This window comes from Nelumbo lutea, chromosome 1 (assembly GCF_056320005.1).
Source record: "Nelumbo lutea isolate HS-2025 chromosome 1, American lotus-T2T, whole genome shotgun sequence".
In the NCBI taxonomy this organism is placed as follows: domain Eukaryota; kingdom Viridiplantae; phylum Streptophyta; class Magnoliopsida; order Proteales; family Nelumbonaceae; genus Nelumbo; species Nelumbo lutea.
In genome coordinates this window covers 157,882,178-157,907,185 of record NC_142684.1, presented here as the reverse complement: position 1 = coordinate 157,907,185, position 25,008 = coordinate 157,882,178, and the positions used below count along the sequence as shown (strand labels likewise).

Below are 25,008 nucleotides of genomic sequence, written 5' to 3'. Positions count from 1 at the left end.
AGATGGAGAATCTGCAATAGTATTGGAAGACTGAAGCACCCAAGGAAGGTTTTCAAACTTTCCAAGAAAATTATTTGTATTGTATATAATAATTTTATCATTTTGCATACTGGAGTTACAAATTGTTTATTATATACTGATACTTCTTAGCAGTTTGTCAGTGGCATTCATCACATTGATTAAATGCTGTTTCTTATGGGCTTTTGTTTTTTCTCCCAGTTGCACTCTTTATCTTTCTTTGTGTTGGATGAGGCTGATCGAATGATAGAGACTGGGCATTTTCATGAGTTGCAATCTATTATTGACATGCTTCCTATGACTAGTGGCTCTGGAGGAGAGAATTCCAATATGACCAAGAACTGTGCAACAGTTCCGAACCTCCAGAAAAAGAAAAGGCAAACATTTGTTTTTTCTGCAACTATAGCATTATCTGCTGATTTCCGTAAAAAGCTAAAACGTGGAGCACTTAAATCAAAAGAGTCCATGCTTGATGGGATGAACTCTATAGAAACTCTTTCCGAGCGAGCAGGAATGAGAGCTGATGCTGCTATTGTTGATTTAACAAATGCTTTGATAATGGCAGATAAACTCGAGGAGTCGTTCATTGAGTAAGCTCTTTTCTATCTGGTCTCCACCAGCTAAATAGTGGATGGAAAGATTTGATATTTATTCTTCTCCAAGGGAATTATAAATTATGATACAAGTTGATATGGTGGATACCAATTCAGTTTTAGGTTTTTCATATGTAGATCTTTGAATGTCCATTTGGTTTATCTATACACTAAATTATTTCTTACATTTCTGTGGGTTGATATTGACTTCAAGTTGCAAAGGTATTGTCTCCTGGAGAAGCCTAATGATGCCAACTCTATTATGCTCTATTGTTGTTCTAAAATAGGTATCTTTCTGTGTTCTAATATATATATATATATATATATAGGTCATATGGCTTTAACTAGAACAGATTGGCAAAACAGGACGACCCCATATAGTTGGGATAAGGCATGGATGATGATGATGATGTCATACTTTAAATTTGAAGTGCTTGATTAGTTTGAAATGTGGCTCATGAATGGCTTGAATGATTCACCATTTTGACTGTCTGACTTGATGGTTTTCTAATCAATCAAGTTAACAGGTTATTCAAATTTGGGGTAAAACAAATCTGCTATTGTCTCTGGGTGATGTGTCAATCAGTTCGACCATTTTGAGGCAATGGTGAGTTGCAAATATTACTTTTTAAGTTTTATCTTCCTCATTAATCACCCAAAGCCCTTCTTTTTCTCCATGAAGGCCACCATTAGATCTGAAACTTATAGGACCCCTATCATGTCCTACCTCAATTATCCTCCCAAAAATTGGAGCACAAGACCTCCAACTGTCTCATTGAGAGTTTTGGGGATGATCACCTGCTTTCACAAGAATAAATAAAATATCATTCTAATTGAAGCAAAATAGGTAGTTAAATTTTGATCAGCTACTAGCTGCGATGTACCTCTCCTCACTCTAAGGTGTGGATCACTCACCACTTTCAGTATAAGCTATAAGAATTCAAATAAACTCAATATGTTTTTGCACTTTATGCATTTATATTGACACCATTGAGGTGGCCAATCCTACTAGAACCAGGAAAAAAACATTATAGAATTGTCATTATCATAAGAAAACTCATTTAACTCCTAAACTGCAGAAGCTATGACTGAAATTTTAAGCATAACTTACCTATCAAAAAAAAAAAAAAAAGCATAACTCCCTCATCAGGGAGTTGATTGGAGAGTTTTTTATGTTGGGTTTCTATTCTTGAGATGGATTGCACATCAACTAGATGGCATTGTTTGCTTTTCCTGTTATTTTGTGTTTTTATTAACTTGTAGGTGAAGAAGGTGTGGGGGAATAACCATGCTGGGCCAGTTTTCGGGTGTATGATTTTAAATATAATATGTTAAATATGTTTTATATAGGGCTGTTCATAAGAATGCCCAACCTGACCAAACTGACCAACCCGAACCGATCCAACCCTAGTCGGCCGGGTTTTCATCAGTACCGGTTGGTTTCGGGTTGGGCATTTATATAAACCGATATGAAAACCGAAACCAACCCGACCCGAACCGGACTAGTCATCTACTAGTTTGGTAGTTCCTAGTTTGAGTAGTTTCCTACTTAACTATAACTAGTCTTCTACTAGAACTAGAAGGCCCATTAGGCAATTACAATTAGAATAGGCAATCTATCCTAGTTTCTAACTTTCTATAATCTTTTACACCAAATAGGCAACCCATTAGGCAATTACAATTAGAATTCAATTAGGTGTCCTTTTGTACAATTATAATATTTGTATTTATAATATACTAATCGGGACCTGTGCGATGCACGATAACAATTGAGAAAGGAGCTTTATGACATTTCCAATTAAACAATGCTCATCTAAGTCCAATTCAAGCATTCTTTTTTTTGGGTTATGTTTAGTTTATTTATTTGATCACAATTCAAGTATTCAAGTTGCACTTTAGTGAGAGTAACTAATTTCCTTTGCTCTAGATAAATTTGTATTATTTTTTTTGGTATCTTAATGCTAAACTATTTATTAATTTTTAAAAATTTATGGTTTGTAATTATTTTTGTATTATTTTTAGGTAACAATATTTTTTTAACAAGATATTTTTTGTTTGTAATTATTTTTGAATAAAGTTGGTTAAGGGTAAATTTGGTATTTAAAGAAAATTAATGCATTACATCAACATTTTCTATTTCGAATGCTAATGGAAGGAAAATAACTATTCCTTTTTTCAAAACAATATGGGTGGTTTTTGCTGTTGTTAATTAATTTTTATTATTTTAAATGGCTTATAATTTTTATGATGTTTTATCCATTGTTTTCAACTCATCATTTACTTAGATGGTTAAACCCTTTGAATCATCACTCAGCCCTATTCTAATTTTGGGTTTCCTAAAACCTACCATTGATTTGGTCAAAACCCGTTCAACTTAGGTGGTTGAACCATTGACCCTTTTGGTCTAGTCATTTGGTCATGGGTTACGATATACAATGTATTGAAAACATCTAGAGGACTTAACTTTGAGCTCAGTTGTCTGATTGGGATGATCTTTTTTATTCACAATCTTTGCAACCCAACTATACAAAAAAACTCTTTTTTGGTCTCAAATTTCAATTTTTGGCTCTTTTTTTATAAAAAATTAAAAAATAAAATAAAAAAGTACAAAATAATATGAACACACATAATGTAATTATACTATATCATACCATACATATAGAAATGGATGATGTCATGTTTTGATTTGTCCAACCCAAACAATCGAACCATTGATCTGTGACCCAGAGGCAAAAACTATTCAGCCTTCAAGTTGGTTTTTAGAACATTGTTTTTATTTGTTGAGTGAATTAAATAATATTTATTCTGAAATATAAATTACTTAATTAATTATCTTTTAAATTGAAGTAGATTATTTAGCCTACAAATATATCATTGAATATCCCCATTTCAATATAATTATTTTTTATTGATAATTATAATTTAATATAAATATATCTAATGCATATAAAATTATAATCAAATTAAAATGGATATAGATATAGATAAAGTTAATGAATTTTGGGCAATTTAATGGAGTAATGAAGAAGAGCGAGAATTAATGGCATAACTAATGAGAAGAGATAATTAAAGTAGTTAATGAGAAAGAGGAGAGGGAGTTAATGGTGAGTTAATGAGAGGATATAAAAGTCTTAAAGCTTATTGGCCACTTGAGTTATTTTGCTCAATCTTAAAATGAGAAAAAAAATCAAGAAAACCAGAAAAAACATTAGTGATTCTCATAAGCAACCAGGAAAAAAAAAGATAAATGATTTTCAGAATAACCAGGAATCATGAAAGTGCCAGCTTGTCACGTTCCATTTTAATATACAGATATAGATAAGTAATTGCGGGCTGGGCCTGGACACAAAACATTAGACTCAAGCCTAGAAATTTCTGGGCCATGCTGGGCTACAAATGACCACTCCTAGTTAGGGAGCTAAGGAGATCCATAAAGGAGCAGGGAACAAGGAAATTTACTAGAGTCAAGCATGCTGCTCATAATTCTCCTTTAATATAAGAATTCATATGGAATATCAGAGGGTTTTAAGAGTTCCTCATCATAGAGTGCAAGGAATGTTATGCTGAAAAATAGGCTTGCCATTTCTTGGTGTAGCATTTTTCTGATAAAAGGGCTGTGGGGGAACCTTGTACGACCAAGGGTGGAAGCATTTGCTTAGCTGCTTCATCACCTGAAATTAAGAGGCTTTCATATGACAAGTTTATGTTTATGTGCAAGAAGCTTGAAAAGAATGTTTATCATTTCTTATCCACTGTAAGGTGGGCAAATTCATTTGAAATGCCAAATGAAGAATTCTGCTGTCAGTTGAAATGCCGTATTCAAGAGAAACCTGAATTGATTGGGGGGTGTCCCCACTCCCCAATGATGAAACTGCTACAAAATCTCAATAGCACCCAGGTGGTCCTAAGAAGTGAAGACAAAAGAATCTGGGCCGGGATAAATTTGGCTTATTCTCAGACAGATATTTTTATAAAAGCTTAACCACTAATGCAAAGAATGATTTCCCCAGCAACAGAGTGGCAGATGTACCCTCCAAAGTGGATTTCTTTGTCTTGTCTGCTACTTTAGATATTATTCTGACTAGAGACAACCTGGTGAGATAGGGAATGGAGGTTGCTGATACAAGTTGTGCCTTGTGTTGGGAAAATTTGGGGACTATTGACCACCTGCTCTTATACAGTAAGTTCTCCAACAGTGTATGGACAAGAATGGTAGGTCTGTTTGCAATAAGAAGCTGCTTGCCCGCTTCAGTTCTAGAGATTAAGGGATGAGATTTAAGAGGCCCGAGTCTGAGTAAACAAGGGAAGGTAGCATAAGGTGTAATTCTGGTAGCAGTATTGTGGTCAGTTTGAAAGTAAAGAAACAAGTGGATTTTTTAAAACAAAGCAAGTAAAATAGAAGAGGTTACTCATAGTGCTATGTGGAAGGTATTATCTTGCATGGTGTTTGGCACTGGATTCACAAGCGTTCCGTTTCACAAGTGAGCCCTGATTCACAAGTGTTTCGTTTCACCTGTTTTTTTGGAAAAACACAAAAAATCAGGGTGCAGGCTGACTGGGCATTTAAAGTGATTTGACTTAACATTATAATATATTTATAATGGCAACTGTGTGACATCTCAGAAACGTAGTCAGCTTTTTCAAATTTCAATATGCCATGTCACCAGGGTGATTTAGTATCACCAAGGCAATTCAAGAAACGCCACTTTGACGTTTCAAGAAACCCCTCCTTTCCCGAATTCCAAGGCTAATTATTACAAAAATGTTTCTTTTTTTTTGAAAAACATGATTGCCAAATGCTATTTTCTTGCCTATTCCGTTTATTTGCTGATGTGGCACGCATGACACATCAGCAGAAACGGAACACTTGTGAAATGCTCCGATGCCAAACACCCACTTGGTTGTTAAGTAACAAGCTGTTTAAAGGAAGAAATACAAGTTCTTATTTTATTTTTAAGATTTTTTTTTTAAACACTCTGGGTATGATTACATAGTGTAAAGTGAATAAAGCTGTACATTTCCGTGTACCGCAATTAGTTGTATATGGACTTTTTGCCTTGTGAGATTAATACAATATATTACTTTACCTGTTTCAAGAAAAAAAAGCATTTATATTGAGCTTAGTAGCAATTCAGATAAACATGTTTTGACATGTACAACAACAAAAATATTTGTGCATGCTCATGTTTGTATCAGGAGAGAAGGCAAAAAGAATGTGGTCTACTTCTTGTAACAACATGAAAACTTAACTTTAGGGACATGAAACAATATTTATCTGTAACAAAATTCACTTTTCTTTTATTCTTGTTATTTTTAAGGGACAAAATTATTTTCATAGCATATTACTAAAATGTGTTGTTTACAGATGCAGGGAAGAAGATAAAGATGCCTATTTGTATTACATTTTGAGTGTTCATGGGCAAGGCCGAACAATTGTATTCTGTACATCAATTGCTGCTCTGCGCCACATTTCATCTCTATTACGCATCCTTGGAACAAGTGTTTGGACCCTTCATTCGCAAATGCAACAGCGAGCTCGACTGAAGGTGCTTGATTCATTTCTTTGTTGGCATGTTTCCTCTAGTTATATCCTATGTAAGAGCATAGTTTTATGATATTATGTTTTAAGGAGGTTGCAACTTGCAAATAGTTCATGTATTTCAAAGCATTTATGTTAGTCATGAAAAAATATTGGTACTAGTTGAACTAAGCTCATTTTGCAATCCTGCTACCAATTATTAATTTACCTGCATCCTTCCAAACCCACCTAGGGGTGCCCATGTCAATCTAGCATGGATTTTTTGTTAATGTAAGATTCTTGTTGGATATGAATAAACTGAGCTTGTTTCAAAATTATTAAAAGTAGCAGAAGAATATCTTAAAATTGAAATAAAGCTTTCTTGTTGTTAGCTACAAATATAGTTTTAATGTGAATACCCCCAAAGGTGTTAATCAGTTGGTTGTTGAAGCAAGAGAGAATTTGATGGTTGTGAATACCCCCAAAGGTGTTAATGTGAATACCCCCAAATATATCAGTGAATATCCCGATTCTATATCTCAATAAAATATTTATTTTTCTGTTGCTGATCAAGAAAAACAAGGCTTAAGGTAAAGGACAAAAAGGAAAATGGGGCTGTCCAGTGCCCCTATGGATCTTTTGTAGGAAATATACAAAAACACCCTCAGCTTGGTACTATATTTCCTAATATGGCTCATTTGAAAAATGGATTCAATTTTTTTAGTATTTTCTCTTGTAAACCAGCCTTGGAAAAAGAACTTCTAGCTCTGTTGGTGATCAATAGTGTAACTTGCTTTGGATTGTCCCAATAGTTCAACATCATCTTACTTCTCCTTATTCCTTGTGAAAGAAATACCTCTTAATGAACACTAACAAACTACAATCTTCCATCGGTCCATCACTTGCCTTTCTAAATTCTTTTAAGGCTTTTAGTTCACAGTTGCATAATCTGATTGGCTGATGCAATAGGGAATATATCTCATCACTAGAAACCACAAACAGGTAGACACACACATACACAAGCAGAGGAGTGTACTGAGTTTATATATGTACCATAGATTCTCATTTTATCAATACTTTGGCTTGTTAAATATTTTCCTTTGGAAGAGGAAATAATGCCCTCATATGAAATTGTTGACTTTTCTAATAATTTATTATAGTTGATTTTTACATATATTTTAATGAAAAAAGTTTATATTATGTACCACAGATTCTCATTTTAACTAGGACTGCTGCCAAATAAAAAAGTGTTTTTTTAGAAAAAGAGTAACTGAATTCATTAGAAGACAAGTACATGAGAAAATGTACAACATGGAACCTAAAGGATAAAAATAATCCCTTTGAACTCCAGCCTTAGCTAGGCCATCAGCTACTGTATTTAGCTGGCAGGGATGCACCCCAACTTTCTAATTATTTTTCCTGTATTTTTGCATTATTTTTTAATAATATTGATTTTGGAACAAAAAAAGGGGCTTCATACCCTTAAGAAATATTTTTTTGGGGAACAAAGCAGAGCCCCCTTATTTTTCTCTTTTTTTGCTGCATTTCCTTTTTTTGGCCCAATACAGGTTATTATTTAAATGATGTTATTTTATGTTTTATATGAAATTTATAGTTAGTTACTTATTTGAATGGTTTTATTGCTAATAAGTAGTATACAGGTATGTTGGTAAGTATAAAAAACTAATAAAATAGCTTAGGAGTAGGGATCTTTAGATTTTATGCTTTCAGATTCCATCGCCTAGGCATCTGGGTGCCCTGTGGTTGCCCAGGCATCTTGACAACTATGTCCTCAACCCCCCTTCTATTTTCAACTTCGTCACCTTCTCCCACCTAAGCAAATGAACTTTCTTCCCTTCCACAAGTTCCCACAAAAAATCTCTCATAATTTTTTCCAACTTACTCACAACTTAGGGCATGCTAAAAACCAACATAAAGTAGACAAGAAGATTAGCTAAGAAGAAAAAGAAGAAGGGGGCAGAGCCCCTGTTTCTGAAGACAGGGGCTATAGCTTTGGCCTCAATTCTGAAGACAGCTTCTTGGTGTTTCAGAAATGAAACTAGGCATTTTAAATGGTTTTCAAAGGATATGCAGATCGAGGTTCATTGGGTACATAAATCAACCAACAGCCTGGCTGATGGTTTGGAAAAGTTGGGAGTTAGTACTTTATAGACAACAATTTTTTTCGGCTATGCAAGGGATGGGTGGGATAGCAGAGGCTATTTGATTTCTATTTGATTGTAATCACAACTTCTTGTTGTATCTTTTGTGTTTTCTAATTAATGAATGAATCTCTTGTTGCCGATCAAGAGAGTTCCTAGATCAGCAAATAGCCTCGCTCACACCCTAGCTAAGGAGTGATTAAAGACTTAATTTACTGGGGCACATAATACCCACTAGTTTGAGCTTGTCTTACACTGCAAATCCCAAGCCTAAATAAAGGAGGAATGTTGGGTCAGGTTGGCAGTCAGCATTAGAACTTTTTTTTCAAACTCCTATGGACATGGATCCTCAAATATCTTATGTTGAGATGAATGAGTGAAAAAATAGAAAGGACAGGGTCAGAAATGGACTCATTTGATCAATAAAAAAGGAAATTAATTCATTTGAAGGAACCTAGGAGTAGCTCAAGTAAGTGATTAGATGATGGAAAGTAGACCAAGATGATATGATCATGTGCAAAGAAGGCCATCTATAGCATCCGTAAGAAGTGATCTGTTACAAGTTGAAGGTACTATAAGAGCTTGGGGAAGACAAAAAAGGACATTGGTTAAGGTAGTAAGATATGGTTTAAGGGCTGGTAGTATTTAACAATAGGTGTAGCAAATGGCAAAACAGGATGGTAGTAAGAAATGATTTAAGGTTTCATAATTTAACAATGGATGTGGCAATGGCAAAACAGGATTCATGTAGCTGGCTCCATATAGTTGGAACAAGGCTTGGATGATGATGATGATGATGATGATGAATACTTCTGGGGTAGCTGGCTCCATATTGTAATTTTTTTTCTATATTTTGAATTGTCTGTATGCATGGGGAGAGTAGAAAAGGGATAACCCTTTTTATATTTGGAGGGTAGGGCTATGACCCATCCCCTTTTATCATGACTTTATGTTGTACTTGTTAAATTCTGATCAGTTACCCAAAAAAGGAAAAGAAATAAAAATAATAATTCTGTATAATAACCTGCATAGTGCATGGATCTCTTGGAACTCTATACAGTACGTGGGTCATGAGTTGTGACCCAAATTTAGATATGCAAGGCGCTTTCATCATCATCATCATTATTATTATTATTTTGGTATAACCATACAGTGAAATTTTATCATTGCTTATCAAAAACGTAAAACAAAAACAGAAAGAAAATGGAAAAGGAAGCATCTATAACATGCATTTGGCTATCAGACAATCATTTTATAGTCCATGGTCCATGTCTCAATCTGCTTCATTGTTGGCTTCGTTTGAGTACTTGAGTTTTATGTTTGCTTTTCCTCATGTTTATCCAGGCAATTGATCGCTTCTCTGGAAATGAACATGGTACACTTGTTGCTACTGATATTGCAGCAAGAGGTCTTGATCTTTCTGGTGTTCGAACTGTTGTTCACTATCAACTTCCACATTCAGCAGAAGTAAGTGGTTTAAGGGGATTTTGCGTGTTCATTTATAAAAAAGGGGGAATTTTGCTTGTTATGTTACATTTATCATTTCTCAATTTATCTAATTAAGCTCTATTTGACCTTTTAGGTTTATGTTCATAGAAGTGGAAGAACTGCTAGAGCTTCTGCCGATGGGTGCAGTATTGCACTAATATCTCCAAGTGATAGATCAAAATTTGCTTCTTTGTGCAAATCATTTTCGAAGGTGTTTTTTTTATCAACAATTTATAAGCATTTTTATTAATATTAGAAAAAAATGGAATACAAGATAGCATGTGCCAATGCACCGTATTTAGAGTTGATTTTTTAAGGAACTCACAAAAAGTTCATGGAATTACTGATTAAAAAAAGTTAATGGAATTGTGACAATTAAATCATACATACTGCTCCTTCCAATTGTGCCATTGACCACTTAAGTTCTTACACAGGACTATCAATTGGTAATCCTTCTTGGGGGGATAAGAATCTTTTCCTTATAATTGATCTTTTAAACACTTTGTATTTTATGGACCTTTTGTGATTCCACATCCCTTAATGCTGTTTGGTGCTTTGTTTTTAACCCATTAATGAGATTTCTAATCAGTGGTAAAAGAGAAGTCTTAAGGCTAATTTTGGGGGTGCTTATTCAAATAAGAACTTATTTTGGGCCGGGATGACCCCAATAAGCACCTATTTGTGTTTGGGAAATAAGCATGAGCCTGTGCTTCTTCCTGGAAATAAGCACTTATTCAAGAAGCTCAAAATTTGAGCTTATTTTCAAGTGTTTATTCAATAAGTGCTTATTTCTTTTCTTGCTCATCTTGGTCAACCACGTCATCACAAAGAAAATGCAGTTCTCAAAAATATTTTCTAGTTTTTTGGTGTCTTAGGAACATAGTTGAAATTCAATCTTCTAGAATTCACTATTCTTATAAAAAAACAAAATATTATTTATAGTAACTTTAGGAATTACTATTTATAATAAATTTTTATAACTACTATTTATAGTAAATTATGACATTAATTTTAGTAATTTCTGGTTTCTTTACATTAAATTGGTTTTAGTAGAATTAATCAACTATTATTAGATTTATTTTGGAGTTAGACTAGGAGTTTAGATAGTAATATTGACAGGAAATTTTTATTTTAATTAAGGTCTAAACACAAATAGGAATTAGATTCTGAGTAAACAAAGAGCAGCCAAGTGCACAAGACTCCTGCCAATATGGGGTCTGGGGGGGAATTAGATTGCGAGTATGAGAGAGAAACCAGCTAGTTTAAAGGTAAATGTTGGTTTCAATAGAATTATTTACGACTAAAAATAAGAAATATCAGAAATATTAGAAAATTTGTACAAATTTACTATAAAAATTATATAAGAAGTATCGGTGAAAGTGGAAAACCAGCTAGAGAAGATTATGAGGAACTTCCTTAGGGAACCAGGAGACACCAAAAGAGACCACCTAGTGAAGTGGGAGGTGGTTTCTAGAAGTAGAGATGAAAGAGGCCTAGGAATAGGAAATGTTAGGCTAAGAAACACAACATTATTGGGGAAATGGTTATGGAGATTGCCATTGGAACATGACAGGCTTTGGCATAGAGTGATTATTAGCATTCATGGATTGGAAGACAATGGTTGAGATGCAGGAGTCGACCCTAGGGCTTCCCGATGCTCTCCCTGGAAAACTATTTATGGTTTTTTACCTTCATTCCTTCCTTACGTCAAATTTGATGCTTGTGCAGGAAATAAAGTGTTGTTTTGGAAAGATGCTTGGGTTGGAGACATTCCCCTTACTGAAAGGTTTCCTTCTATTTATTCACTTTTTGAAAATAAAAGAAAAGTGACCTCTTCAGTTTTTACTGGCAACTCTTGGGACTTGGGTTTGAGGAGAGGTCTAAGGGAGTTGGAAATGACAATGGTGGATGAATTAATTAACCTTCTAGGGTCAACTTACCTGGACCAATCTTGTTTGGACAGTAGAATTTGGAAACCTTCCCCATTTGGTGTGTTCACTTGTTTCTCCTTTTTTGATATCCTCATTCAATCATCAAACCCTGTACGAATCTTTCCTTCAAAGGAGATTTGGTGTCAGCCTGTACCCCCAAAAATTAGGGCTTTTTGTTGGGAGGTGGTTATCCAAAAAATCAATACTCTAGATATGTTGCAAAGAAAAAGGCCAAATGTTTGCCTATCACCCCATGTTTGTAGCCTATGCTTGGGATCTGGTGAGACAATCACACACCTATTGATTTCTTGTCCATTTGTATGCTTTATTTGGACTTGGTTCTCTTCTATCCTTGGTTGTAGGTGGACACCTTCCCCAGATGTGGCAAGCCTTTTTGACCCAAGCTTTTTCAGGCAACCGAAGAGGCGTGGAAGATTAATGTGGAGAGCCACAAGAGCAGCTATCTTATGGTCAGTTTGGGAAGAAATGAATAATAGAATCTTTAAAGGCGTGTAGAAAATCCAAGGAGGCAATTGTAGAAAGGATAATTATTATGACTATTCATTGGTTGAAAACTTTGGATTTGTTTAAAGATTTCTCAGCTGAAGACATTTACAGGAATTGGGAAGTGGTGGCTTCTACAACTTCCATGAAACCTATTTTGCAGGAACTGTGGTCCCCACCAACACAACAAAGAGTGAAATTGAACTTTGATGCGAGTTCAAGAGGTAACCCGGGCCCTTCACTCCTTCAAGTATAGGAGGAGTATTCAGAGATGAAAATGGCAGAATTGTGGCTTTGTTTTTAGGACCAATAGGAGTGGGGGACTCATTGAGAGCGGAGGTGATGGCCTTGCTTCAAGGTGTAAGATATGCAAAACAGTTGGTGTTACACAAAATTGAGATTGAGGGAGACTCTAAATTGTTGATTGAGTGGCTACAATTTGGTAAGTTGGGAGCCTGGATTTATAGACAGCCCATAAGGGAAACCCACAATATAACAAGGGAGATTGGTGCATGCTTCAAATGGACAAGGTGATCAGCTAATGGTTTAGTTGACACATTGGCTAAACAACGGACTGTGAGGGAGAGTATGTTCTGGGCAGTTTTGTAAGAAAGTTTAGTGGGGGCTCAACACCTACTTAGGGGTTGACAGTTGTACTTAAATCTGGAAAGTTATTTTTAAAGTTATTTTTAAAGTTATTTTAATGAAGTTACCATTTCCAATCAAAAAATTAAGTAGGGGCCAATAGGTTGGGGGGTTCCAGGTCCACTTCTGTCTTCGAGAGGTCCTCTCTTAGAAGGGGTGTTTCTGGTTTCCCTTGTCATCAGGTGTGGAATCCCACCAGCCCAACTAAATCTAACTTCCTAGTTTGGACTATGGCTCTAAATAAATGTCTTACTAGAGCTAACCTTGTGAGAAGGGGCTTTCAACTTTCGGACCTGTCATGTTGCATGTGTGGGAGTAGTGCTGAATCCACTGATCATTTGTGTATTCACTACCCGTTTTCTTCTCAGCTGTGGAATCATTTCTTCAGCTCTATAAACTTAAGTTGGGTCATGCCAAGTTCGGTGAAGGAGCTGTTGTGTTGCTAGAAGCTCATGGGGTTGATCAAGAAAAAGAAGATTGTTTGGAAGACTATCCCTAATGCTGTGTTATGGTCCATCTGGACTGAGAGGAATAGAAGGATATTCTGTAACAAGGCTTTAAGTCCGAAAGAGCTAATTCAGAAAGCAATGGGCAAATTGGTTTCTTAGGTGTCTATGTTCGAGGATTTCAGAAATTGCAATGTGTGATGCTTCTTTTTCTAGTTCTTGGTGGAATGTGTAACTGCTGATTAGATCAGTCTGCCTTTCTGGGACTGATCTCAGCCTCCCTTGTGTATCTCTTATCTCAATAAATATTACTTTACCTTTTCCAAAAGAAAAACTAATTAACCTTCTAGGGTCAACCTACCTGGATCAATCTTGTTTGGACAGTAGAATTTGGAAACCTTCCCCATCTGGTGTGTTCACTTGTTCCTCCTTTTTTGATGTCCTCATTCAATCATCAAACCCTGTAAGGAGCTTTCCTTCAAAGGAGATTTGGTGTCAGTGAAGGGATGAGAGATCCATCATATGGATGGCCGAACTCTGTAGGAAGGTAGGGCAAAATTTCAAAAATTTCTCTCTCCCATGTGGGAATCGCATTCCATGTTTTAGAAAAACTGCATTTTTCAAGGATCAATTTTGTACCAAGAATCGAACCAGATCTGAACTAAAACAGTAGGAGAGCGATATACCTGATACGAAGATGCAATATCTCCCAACGAAAGTGTTCACGCCCAAAGAAAGACTCCAAAGACTGTTCCCACTGAAGATGACACAATGAATGGTGGAGCAAAATCAGCAGGGTCCGTCCAACGAACTGAATTCTTCAGCAAGAATTCGATGGAGGCAGTGAGCACGACTTCTGATCAGCCTTTCTCCAAAGACTGATATGAAGACACTTCTTGATCTCTCCTACAAAGGATGGAGATCCAACTGGCTGTGGCGGCAACTGGAGGAGATCGCAGGGAGAAGATGGCGCAGTCACACTGTTATTGTCTTCTCTCTGGGTGTTCTAGAGATCTGATCTCTGGATGCTTGGGATCTGATGGGATGATTTGAATGGTTCGCCCCCTTCCTCCTTTTATAGCCTTAAAGAGAGCTCCTAATCTCATTAGGAGTTTCCTAATCCAAATCTGTATTTGGAAAAGGAGTTCTCTTTAAGAGATAAGGATAAGCCCTTATCTTATCTGTAGATTATATCAGCTCTCTCGTAATCTCATTAGGAGGTTTCTAGATCTGAATTTAGATCTGGATTCTCTGACTTACCCTATCCTATCTGTTGATTTAATCCCAGATCCGCCCCTTTATTCAACTAATCAAATTAGGCCAGCTCGAAATGGGCTTTAGGCACATTAAGTCTAAGTGCTCAAACTGCTTCCAACCTGCTGCCCAGTTGGGCTTCTTTGTATGGCGTAGGACCCAAACATTGATTTGCAAATCAGCCACATGGGTTCAGCTCAGCCTCTGTTACAAGGCCTGGTTGAATTCACTAAAAAGACAGTGAACCCCCTGAAGCCCATCATATGGACTCTTAATGGGCCCAACACTTACACTAAGTGGTCCTTGGGCCAAGCCACCTTATAAAACCCAGGGACTATGGGCAGATGCAAGATTAGCCCATTAGGTATTATCCTCAATGGTCTTACACTTAACCTCTCAACCCATAATGATCATACACTGCCCAATAAGAGAGGACCTCTCCCTCGGCTGCAAGGAGTAGTGCTACACTCTCTACTCACATGGATCCCGGGAATTAAGACCTTTTGCAAACAATTTGAAACCATAACATATATATTTATATCCATATATAAAATATATTTTGCAAAACAAATTTCAACGATTGAAATCGGCTGTCGGTAGTCTTGGTTTTCATTAGAGAGAGTGCATCCCCATTCATTACCTTTGTCCGACAAAGGGGCTGATCCTATCACTATGATCACCCACTCAGATGAAGTATCATAATCGAGTTTAGGGGTCATGTGTCACTTTCCAGTTTTGCCCACTAATCGCCAAGGTCCAGGGCAATATTGGAAATCTGGTCCAGTTCAGGGTTTCAAGTAAACCTACACTGCATGCACCTCGAGTCTCATCCTGGCAGCTGAGACAGGCCACCCCAACACTTGGCGGCACATCAGTGTCAGCCTTAGTAGGATAAATCTCCCTAGACTTATCCAACGGCTGTGAACATTCTAAACTAACACGAGTCTCATAAGTGTCCAGTTTAAGGGTATTGCACAAAAACACATCACTATAACAAGAATCAAATATGTACTTCATTCAATTACAATAAATGTCATAATGTACATCAATCTGATTGGAGCTAAGGGCATTACACTGTCTAACAGTCAGCTTGTACCCTTAAAAATTCGAGCTTTTTGTTGGGAGGTAATTCTCCAAAAAATAAATACTCTAGATATGTTGCAAAGAAAAATGCCAAATGTATGCCTATCACCCCATGTTTGTAGCCTTTGCTTGGGATTTGGTGAGATGATCACACGCCTATTAATTTCTTGTCCATTTGTGTGCTTTATTTGGACTTGGTTCTCTTCTATCTTTGGTTGTAGATGGACACCTCCCCCCAATGTGGCAAGCCTTTTTGACCCAAGCTTTTTCAGGCAACTGAAGAGGCGTGGAAGATTAATGTGGAGAGCCACAATAGCAGCTATCTTATGGTCAGTTTGGGAAGAAAGGAACAATAGAATCTGTGGAGAAGATAGGCCGAATGGCCCATAGGTTGTTTATTCTTTCTTGTTATTTATGTTTCCTTTTTGTAATGGGCCTTATTCTGGGTCCATCCTGTCATTAGTAAGTTCTTTGTAAATTCTTGCCCAACTAAGGGCCTCCTTGTAATTATTCAAATATATCTAAATAAAACAGTGTTAAGGTGCTAAGAGAGGGTAAGTTCGAAACTCTCTTCTCAGACCCTCATTGCCGAACTCTCAGCTCTCCTGTCTTCAGTTTTCTTCATGGTATCAGAGCACTGCTGAAACATCCTTGTAACAAGGCTGTGGATTGTTACTTATACTTGGTTGTTTTTGGCGGGCTATACAAACTGTTCTTGAGGCTTGTTTTTCTTTTTTGACTGTGGGGTTGTCTCTATTGCCCACACTGTGTTTGTAAAAAGGGCTATTTCAGCAATACCAAGTGGTATTTACTTTGAAGTCTAGATTTGAAAAAGGTACTTCTGCTGAGTGCCTAGAAGTTTCTGTTTACTTCTTTAAGGCTGAACTCAGTGTATTGCCTTCTTGTGGTCGCCTGAACTCTGTTATTGCTTGTCCTTATTTAGTATACTTGTAGAAGTCATCTGAAATCATATTTGGAGTGTTCACATGATGTACTCCTCAGAGTTTGAAAACAAAAGTGGTGCTGAATATGGACTGGTTCAGGGGACTCCAAGTGATTCCTTATTGACTGTGACCACAGTTAAACTAGATGGAACTAATTATCTGGCATGGTCACAATCAGTAAAGATTCATGTATGTAGTAAAGGAAAGTGTAGGTTCATTTCCAAGTGTAAGAAGGCTCCCCCAGAAGATGATCCATCCTACGAGAAGTGGATGCAAGAAAATTACACTGTCATTGGGTGGCTTGTGAACTCAATGCAGCCGCAAATCAGTCAATACTACATATGGATGAATTCAACAAAAGAAATTTGGGACAGTGTTGCAGTAACCTATTCCCAAAAACTCAATGTGTCCCGGGCATATAAATTGAGAAGTGATGTGAAGAATTTAAGGCAAGGGGAGAAACCTTTAGCTGTATACGTCTCAACCCTGAAGTCTCTGTGGCAAGAAATTGACCTAATAGAAGCTGTAACTTGGGACACCACCAATGATGCAGAGACCTATAGAAAATTGGTTGAAAGGAACAGGATATTTGAGTTCTTAACTGGACTAAACTCAGAATATGATATCACAAAACAAAATATTCTTTCCAAGGAGTGTGTCTCTTTGTCACAAGCTTATGCATTGGTGAGTAGTGAAGAGAGTAGAAGGGTTGTTCAGGTTCAAGGGGCTGATATTAATGATCACTTTGCCAATATGGGGATTAAACCTAAAGGGAATGCTGGAACTTCTGGTGGCACAGGAAAGAACGAAGTTATATGTGAGTACTGCAAGAAGCCGAAGCACCAAAGACAAGTGCTGGAAATTACATCCTAATCTTGTTCCCATTCGATTTCAGAAAAAAAACATGATAGTAAAAGATCAGGAAGTGCAAATGTAGCTGCTGGGCCAGATAGTGAAGAGATGTCTGCTTCTGCACAATTGGCAGCCATGAGAGCAGAATATGAAAAGTTTGGGAAGATGATTAGTCAGCTGAGTGATGTGACCTCTCCTTCCAACCCATCAGGAAATTCTATTGCTTCAACATTTGCTTATTCAGGTATAAGGGCTTCTGCCAATCATGCTACCACTTCAGGTAATCTCAAGATCCCTTGGATTATTGACTCAGGTGCTTCTGACCATATGACCGATCTGTCTACCTTGTTTGTTTCATATGACTTACTTCCTAGACGTGATAAAATCACTTTAGCAGATGGTTCACTTGCCCTTATCTCTGGTAAGGGAACCGTCAAAGCTACGGATTCCTTGTTCCTACCTTCTGCCCTCCATGTACCTAAAGTAAATACAAATCTGTTGTCTGTGAGTAGTTTAGCCAAGTCACTAAACTGTTGTGTAACATTTTTTCCTTTCTACTGTATTTTTCAGGATCTGGAGTCTCAGAAGGTGATTGGGAGTGGCCATGAGGCGAACGGAATATACCTGCTTGATACTCCGGGACAATGCACTGATCATCTTGGGAATATTGCTCTTGGATCTATCTCTTCAGAGTCTGTTAGTCGGATTATGTTGTGTCATTGTCGTTTTGGTCATCTGTCTTTTTCTGCCTTGAGTCATCTATTCCCTGAACTGCTTAAGGGAATTAGTTTGTCCAGTCTTCATTGTGAGTCTTGTGAATTGTCAAAGCATTGTAGAAGCAAGTATCCTTTGAGAAATAAAAGATCTTCTGTTCCTTTTAATATTGTGCATTCTGATGTGTGGGGGCCTTACCACTTATCCTCCATGGGTGGCTACAAATATTTTATCCTGTTTATTGATGACTTTTCACGATTCACTTGGATATTCCTGATGAAATCCCGTGATGAAGTTCCAAGACTTGTAAAACAATTCCATGAATTTGTTTTACCCAATTTGATACCAGGATTAAAATCTTCAGATCGGACAATGCAAAAAAATACTTTGAGAAAAACCTATCCTGCTATCTTTCTGACATGGGGGTTATTCATCAAAGCTCATGTGCTAGGACCCCAGAACAGAATGGGGTTGCTGAGAGGAAAAATAGGCATATTGTTGAAGTTGCAAGAAATATCTTATTTGCCTCACATGTTCCTACCAGGTTTTGGGGTGATGTTGTTCTTACTGCTATCTACCTTATAAACCGTATGCCATCCAGGGTTTTGGGGTTTAAGTTTCCATTCATTCTTCTTCATTCGGACAAGGACCTTTTTCCCATTCCTATTCGTGTCTTTGGTTGCACCTGTTATGTTCATGTTCCAAGTGTCCAAAGGCATAAATTTGAACCCAAAGCTCAAAAGTGTATCTTCCTTGGTTATTCCCCCACATAGAAGGGTTATTATTGTTTTGATCCAAAGTCTGGCAATCGGTATGTCTCAATGGATGTCACCTTTGATGAGCTTTTCCCTTTTTATGGTTTCTCTCCAGAAGGACATTGTCCACAGGGGGAGGATTTGTCACAGGTGTTTGCTCTTCCCCTTTCTATCCCTGTTGAGTCTTTTGATGCATCTGCCTCTCCTTCAAATGTATCAAGGGTGGATCAGTCGTTCCATTCTCCTTGTCCCAGTACTCTACCTCCTCGTCCTATTCTCAATCCCAAGGTGTATCAAAGGCAAAGATCCAGAAATGTGTATGTTGTTTCTCCTACAACACATGAGCCTCATACACTTCCAGTCACAGAAGAGACAACAGGTACTGTTTCAGCACCTTTGGATTCATCCTTCCCTGACCTTGATATTCCCATTGCTGTTAGAAAGGGAAAATGGAAGTGCACTGCAGACTGCATTTCCAAGCACCTTTCTTACAGTTTGCTTTCACCTTCATACTTTGCCTATTTCTCTTCTGTTGCTTCTCATTCTATTCCCAGGTTTGTGTCAGAAGCTCTTAAGATTCCAGAATGGAGGGATGCTATGAGATCTGAAACCGATGCCCTACACAAGAATGACACATGGGAAGTGGTGGATTTTCCTGAAGGGAAAGATCTAGTTGGTTGCAAGTGGGTCTTACTATCAAATACCGAGTTGATGGCACCATTGAAAGGTTCAAGGCCAGGCTGGTTGCAAAAGGCTATACACAGACATATGTGATTGATTATTTAGAGACTTTTGCACCTGTTGCCAAGATGACATCTGTGAGGGTTCTTGTATCTTTAGCTGCTCACTTTGATCGGCCCCTTTACCAATTAGATGTGAAGAATGCATTTTTGAATTATGAATTACATGAGGAGGTTTACCTGTCTCTTTCTCTAGGGATTTATGGAACTGATATGAAAGGGAAGGTATGCAGGTTGAAGAAATCTCTTTATGGACTAAAACAGTCTCTTAGAGCATGGTTTGAGAGATTTAGAACAGTACTTGTTAACTTTGGTTATGTGCAGACACAGTCCGTTCATACTCTTTTTGTGAAGAGGAGTGGACCTCTGGCAGTATACCTCATTGTGTATGTAGATGATATTGTAGTGACTGGTAATGATGTTTTAGGAATTCATGATCTAAAATCTTTTCTCCATACAAAGTTTGAGATTAAAGATTTGGGAGAATTGAAATACTTTCTTGGCATAGAAGTGGCTCGATCCAAGGATGGGATTCTTATTTCCCAAAGGAAGTATGTTCTTGACTTGCTCTCTGAAACTAGAAAGATGGGTGCTAGACCAGTTGCTACTCATATTGATATGAGTCATAAACTCCCAGCCTCAGAAGGGACATTGTTAGAAGACAAAGGAATCTTTCAGAGCTTTTTGGGAAACTTTTGTACCTATGCATGACTCGGCCAAATATTGCGTATGCAGTCAGTTGCATTAGCCAATTCATGCATGCTCCCCGAGACACTCATATGGCAGCTGCAGAGAGAATCCTATGTTATTTGAAGGGCTCCCCTGGAAAGGGTATTCTGTTTGCCAAGCATGGTCATATGAAACTTGAAGCCTACACCGATGCTGACTGGGCCGGGAACATTGATGACAAAAGATCTACTTCTGGGTATTACAGCTTGGTAGCTGGTAATGCTGTTTCTTGGAGAAGCAGGAAACAATCGGTTGTTGCTCGGTCTTCTGCCGAAGCAGAATATAGGGCCATGGCACATGGAGTTTCTGAATTATTATGGCTCAAATCTTTGATGGAAGAACTTAGAGTTAAATATGACAAGTCAATGATGTTGTACTGTGATAATCATGTTGCCATCAACATTGCTCACAACCCAGTGCAAAATGATAGAACCAAGCATATTGAAGTTGATCGACACTTCATTAGGGAAAGGGTCTCTTCGGGTGAAGTGTGTCTTCCTTTCATCACATTTGAAGGACAATTGGCAGATTTTCTCACCAAAGGCATTCCCAAGGCAAAACTTCAGCATGATACCAGCAAGCTTGGCATGATTGACATCTATGCTCAGCTTGAGGGGGAGTGTAGAGAAGATGGGCCGAATGGCCCATAGGTTGTTTATTCTTTCTTGTTATTTATGTTTCTTTTCTGTAATGGGCCTTATTCTGGGCCCATCCTGTCAATATTAAGTTCTTTGTAAATTCTTGCCTAACTAAGGACCTTCTTGTAATTATTCAAATATATCTAAATAAAACAGTGTTAGGGTGCTGAGAGAGGGTAAGTTCGAAACTCTCTTCTCAGACCCTCATTGCCGAACTCTCAACTCTCCTCTCTTCAGTTTTCTTTAGAATCTTTAAAGGAGTGGAGAAATCCAAGGAGGCAATTGTAGAAAGGATAATTATTATGACTATTCCACGGTTGAAAACTTTAGATTTGTTTAAAGACTTTTCAGCTGAAGATATTTACAGGAATTGGGAAGTGGTGGCATCCACAACTTCCATGAAACCTATTGTGCAGGAATTGTGGTGCCCACCAACACAACAAAGAGTGAAATTGAACTTTGATGCGAGTTCAAGATGTAACCCTGGCCCTTCACTCCTTCAAGTATAGGAGGAGTATTCAGAATTGTGGCTTTGTTTTTAGGACCAATAGTAGTGGGGGACTCATTGAGAGAGGAGGTGATGGCCTTGCTTCAAGGTGTAAGATATGCCAAACAATTGGGGTTACACCAAATTGAGGTAGAGGGAGACTCTAAATTGTTGATTGAGTGGCTGCAATCTAGTAAGTTGGGAGCCTGGATTTATAGACAGCCCATAAGGGAAATCCTCAACATAACAAGGGGGATCGGTACATGCTTCAAATGGACAAGGAGATCAGCTAATGGTTTAGCTGACACGTTGGCTAAACAAGGGACTGTGAGGGAGAGAATGTTATGGGCAGTTTTGTAAGAAAGATTACTGGGGGCTCAACACCTACTTAGGGGTTGACAGCTGTACTTAAATCTGGAAAGTTATTCTTAAGTTATATTAATGAAGCTACCGTTTTCAATCAAAAAAAATTATATAACATTCTAAACATTAATCTATGAATATCTTTTATGTTTTTTTTTTTTTGAAATTATAAGAAATACTCTTTCAAATAATTATATTATTCTAAACTAATAAAGATGATGATTTTAAAATGATTTCAGCTATTCAATATAGCTTCTTTTTCTACTTTGAATAACGTTAGGGTGTAAAAAGCTATCATATAGTATCACTATTGATATTTTAGTTATCAACATTATTGTATTATGTTTTTTTTAGCATAAGAGTTATGATTTACATGTGAATATGCTTGTAATGCTTTTTTCTTGCTAATTGTATGCTTATTATGCTATTATATTGTTTATCATTTCATAAGAGTTTGAAATATTAAAAGTTAAAACATTAATGATGTTTTATCAAATTATGCATAATGAGAGAGTTGATCTCCCCCCACCCTTGTACCTTTTCTTAATTATCTAATGAAATGATTCTGTTATTGATCAAAAAAATTATGCATAATAAAAAATATTCCCTAAAGTAAAACAAGAAGGAAAGAGTCATCTATTATGATAAATTTGCACAATAATGGGTTTGAAGAGATCACAACATATCTAAATAAATTATTTGGATAATTTCCATGTGCATGTAAATTAAAGATCTTATATTGATTGGATTAACAAAGTAAAACTTGATGAGAACAACATAAAAGAGTTTTACGCACTTGGATATTTGTCATGATGTTTTCCAGTAATACTTTTGTATAGAAATGAAAATAACTCATGGAAGTATTTTAAAATGTGTAGACATTTCTTATTGGAAAAATGTGTAGGCATTTTAAACCATGATTGGTCTATAAAAGAGTATTGCTAGGCCTCATCTTATTGTTATTGAACCAGTTTCTGCATGGATTGTCTTCTTCTAATCCCCATAGCCAACTTCTATAGAGAATTGATTGTGTTCCTCAAGCTTCTTATTTGATTTCTGTGAGAGTTTTTCCTTCTATTTTGTGTGCTGGTTTGAAAAAGGAATATTGTGTGGCACTTGTTGCGTCATGCTACAGGTGATCTTATGGAGATATATATGTTTTGAGGACTGATTTGGAAGGGGGGACTATAAGCAAAATTGATGTATTTCTCGGCTTGTATCATCTAATGATAGAGGATGGTTATCATGTGGTTGTGCCTTGTGGACAATTTGACTTGGTACTGGTGTTTTCAAAAATTAGAGCATTACTCTCCTGCCACACACACCATAACATAGCCATAGGAATCAAGTGCCGCACAATATTCCCTTTTTTACTCAGTCCTTTAATCTGTCAACTCATCAGCAATGCTGAAATGGAATGAATAAAGCACTGTACCCACCCAAAAGTATCAAGAACTATTCTCCAGATCTTGGTAGAATAAGGATAGTGCAAAAATAGGTGGTTATCTGACTCCAATTCCCAAAGACAGAAAACACATCCCACTTGGTGCAGCTTCATTCCCCTGCTAGCTTGTCTCGAGTTAGGCACTTCACCAAATCTGCAGTTCAAAAAAATTTATTTTGGAAAGGGCAGCAGACTTCCAGATTCTACTAGCAGAAGTGACCCACAGAACATTGGTTCAGCTGATACACCTGATTTACAATCAAGTCAAGATGAAATTTGGGGCCCGTTTGGTGTGTCTTTTTGGGAAGATCTTCTGGTAGCTCTGCATGCGAAAGACAGATTGAGCTTTTGCATGAAGATCTGAGCCGCCCAAAGCACGTTTGGCAGATGCAGGTCTTTCTGTGCGTCTTTCTGTGTCTTTCCGCGTGAGAATAAAACGCAAAAGACGTGAAAAGCTTCATTTGAAGCTTCCCAAAATCAGCCCGAAATGGGATTCTTGCATCTTTTCGGCGCTCCATCTTTTGGCGGCTAGATCTTTTGCGAGCCAAACGGGAATAGACTGGAAATTGGTCTTCCCGGCTTGTAAACAGCCGAAAGACTGCACGGAAAGACCCACCGAACGGGCCCTACCAGACTGTTACTGGGTGGATCCATGATGGTTTCGATGACCCCTGGTTTATGTGTTATCAAATTTGGGAGACTACATTGGCTTCCAGTGGACACTTGTTTTTTGTTTCGATGACCCCTGATGAGCTTGTCCAATGCTGCTCCCCCATTGCCCCTGACCCTGATAGAGCACCTTATACAGGAAATACTAATGTTTCTCCCAGTGGGTATTCACCCCAGATCAGAACCTGTCTACTAACTCCCTCACAAGCTATGGAATTAGCAAAAGAGTTATCTGACCCTGGTATCCAGAAAACTTCTGCTTCCAATATGTGAATTAGGTGTCTTGCTTCCCTAATTGTCTGAAATTTCAATACTCTGTTATGATGCACAGATACAGGTTAAGGGCACAAATGGATATGGGAAACGGGGATACAATTCTCTATTTCCTAAAATCCTGAATATGGATATAGGTACCGATATCCCATGTATATGACTACAGCATGGGTTTATATAGTTTTTGAAGCTAAATGTCATTTCTCAAGACTGTCTTGCCAAATTTAATTAAATTTCTAACACATGCATATATTTTATAGTTTATAATTCGGTAAAATGTACCATTTTACATATTTTGGAAGTGCTAATGCTATGAAGTACATCTAGAAGTAAACACGCAGTATCCAACAAGTATTTTATCTGGCACAGGGATGCTAGGCATGAACATCTGGGTATCATAGATGTCCTGCCATTTCTCCTTTCAGTCAGCAGATCATATATTTTGAATCTCCTATGAAAACTCTATAGAAACTGATGCATTAGCTAATCTCAGGTCCTGAACTTCCAGGTGGACACTTTATTGAGATTATGTGTGCAACTTGGGTCGGATTGGGTTGGGAATTTGTCAAATTTTCAATGGGCCCCAACCCTTACCCGAGCCTGATGTAGTTGAAATTCTTAAAGTTGGGCAACCGGACTTGCAGCCCTAATTGAGATGGATTCCAAGATTCTGCTGATTTGATGATATATAGTCTCACTGGAGGTGTGGATTGGGAGGAGAGACTTGCATCAGGGACATCTCTTCTGGGATAGCTTGT

At 37.4% G+C, this 25,008-nt stretch overlaps 1 protein-coding gene across 4 annotated transcripts in view; it reads left to right on the top strand.

Annotated features, from left to right (window-relative positions):
• LOC148878638 (P-loop containing nucleoside triphosphate hydrolases superfamily protein) overlaps positions 1-25,008 on the top strand; it is a 47,435-nt gene that overhangs the window by 16,709 nt on the left and 5,718 nt on the right. For 2 of the 4 annotated variants that reach the window (XM_088957676.1, XM_088957665.1), the window contains exons 6-9: positions 220-608; positions 5,977-6,157; positions 9,636-9,758; positions 9,874-9,990. In XM_088957676.1, coding sequence (XP_088813802.1) covers positions 220-608; positions 5,977-6,157; positions 9,636-9,758; positions 9,874-9,990 — 810 coding nt within the window. The remainder of the gene's footprint in view (positions 1-219; positions 609-5,976; positions 6,158-9,635; positions 9,759-9,873; positions 9,991-25,008) is intronic. The other 2 variants (XM_088957694.1, XM_088957685.1) reach the window with 1 other exon arrangement.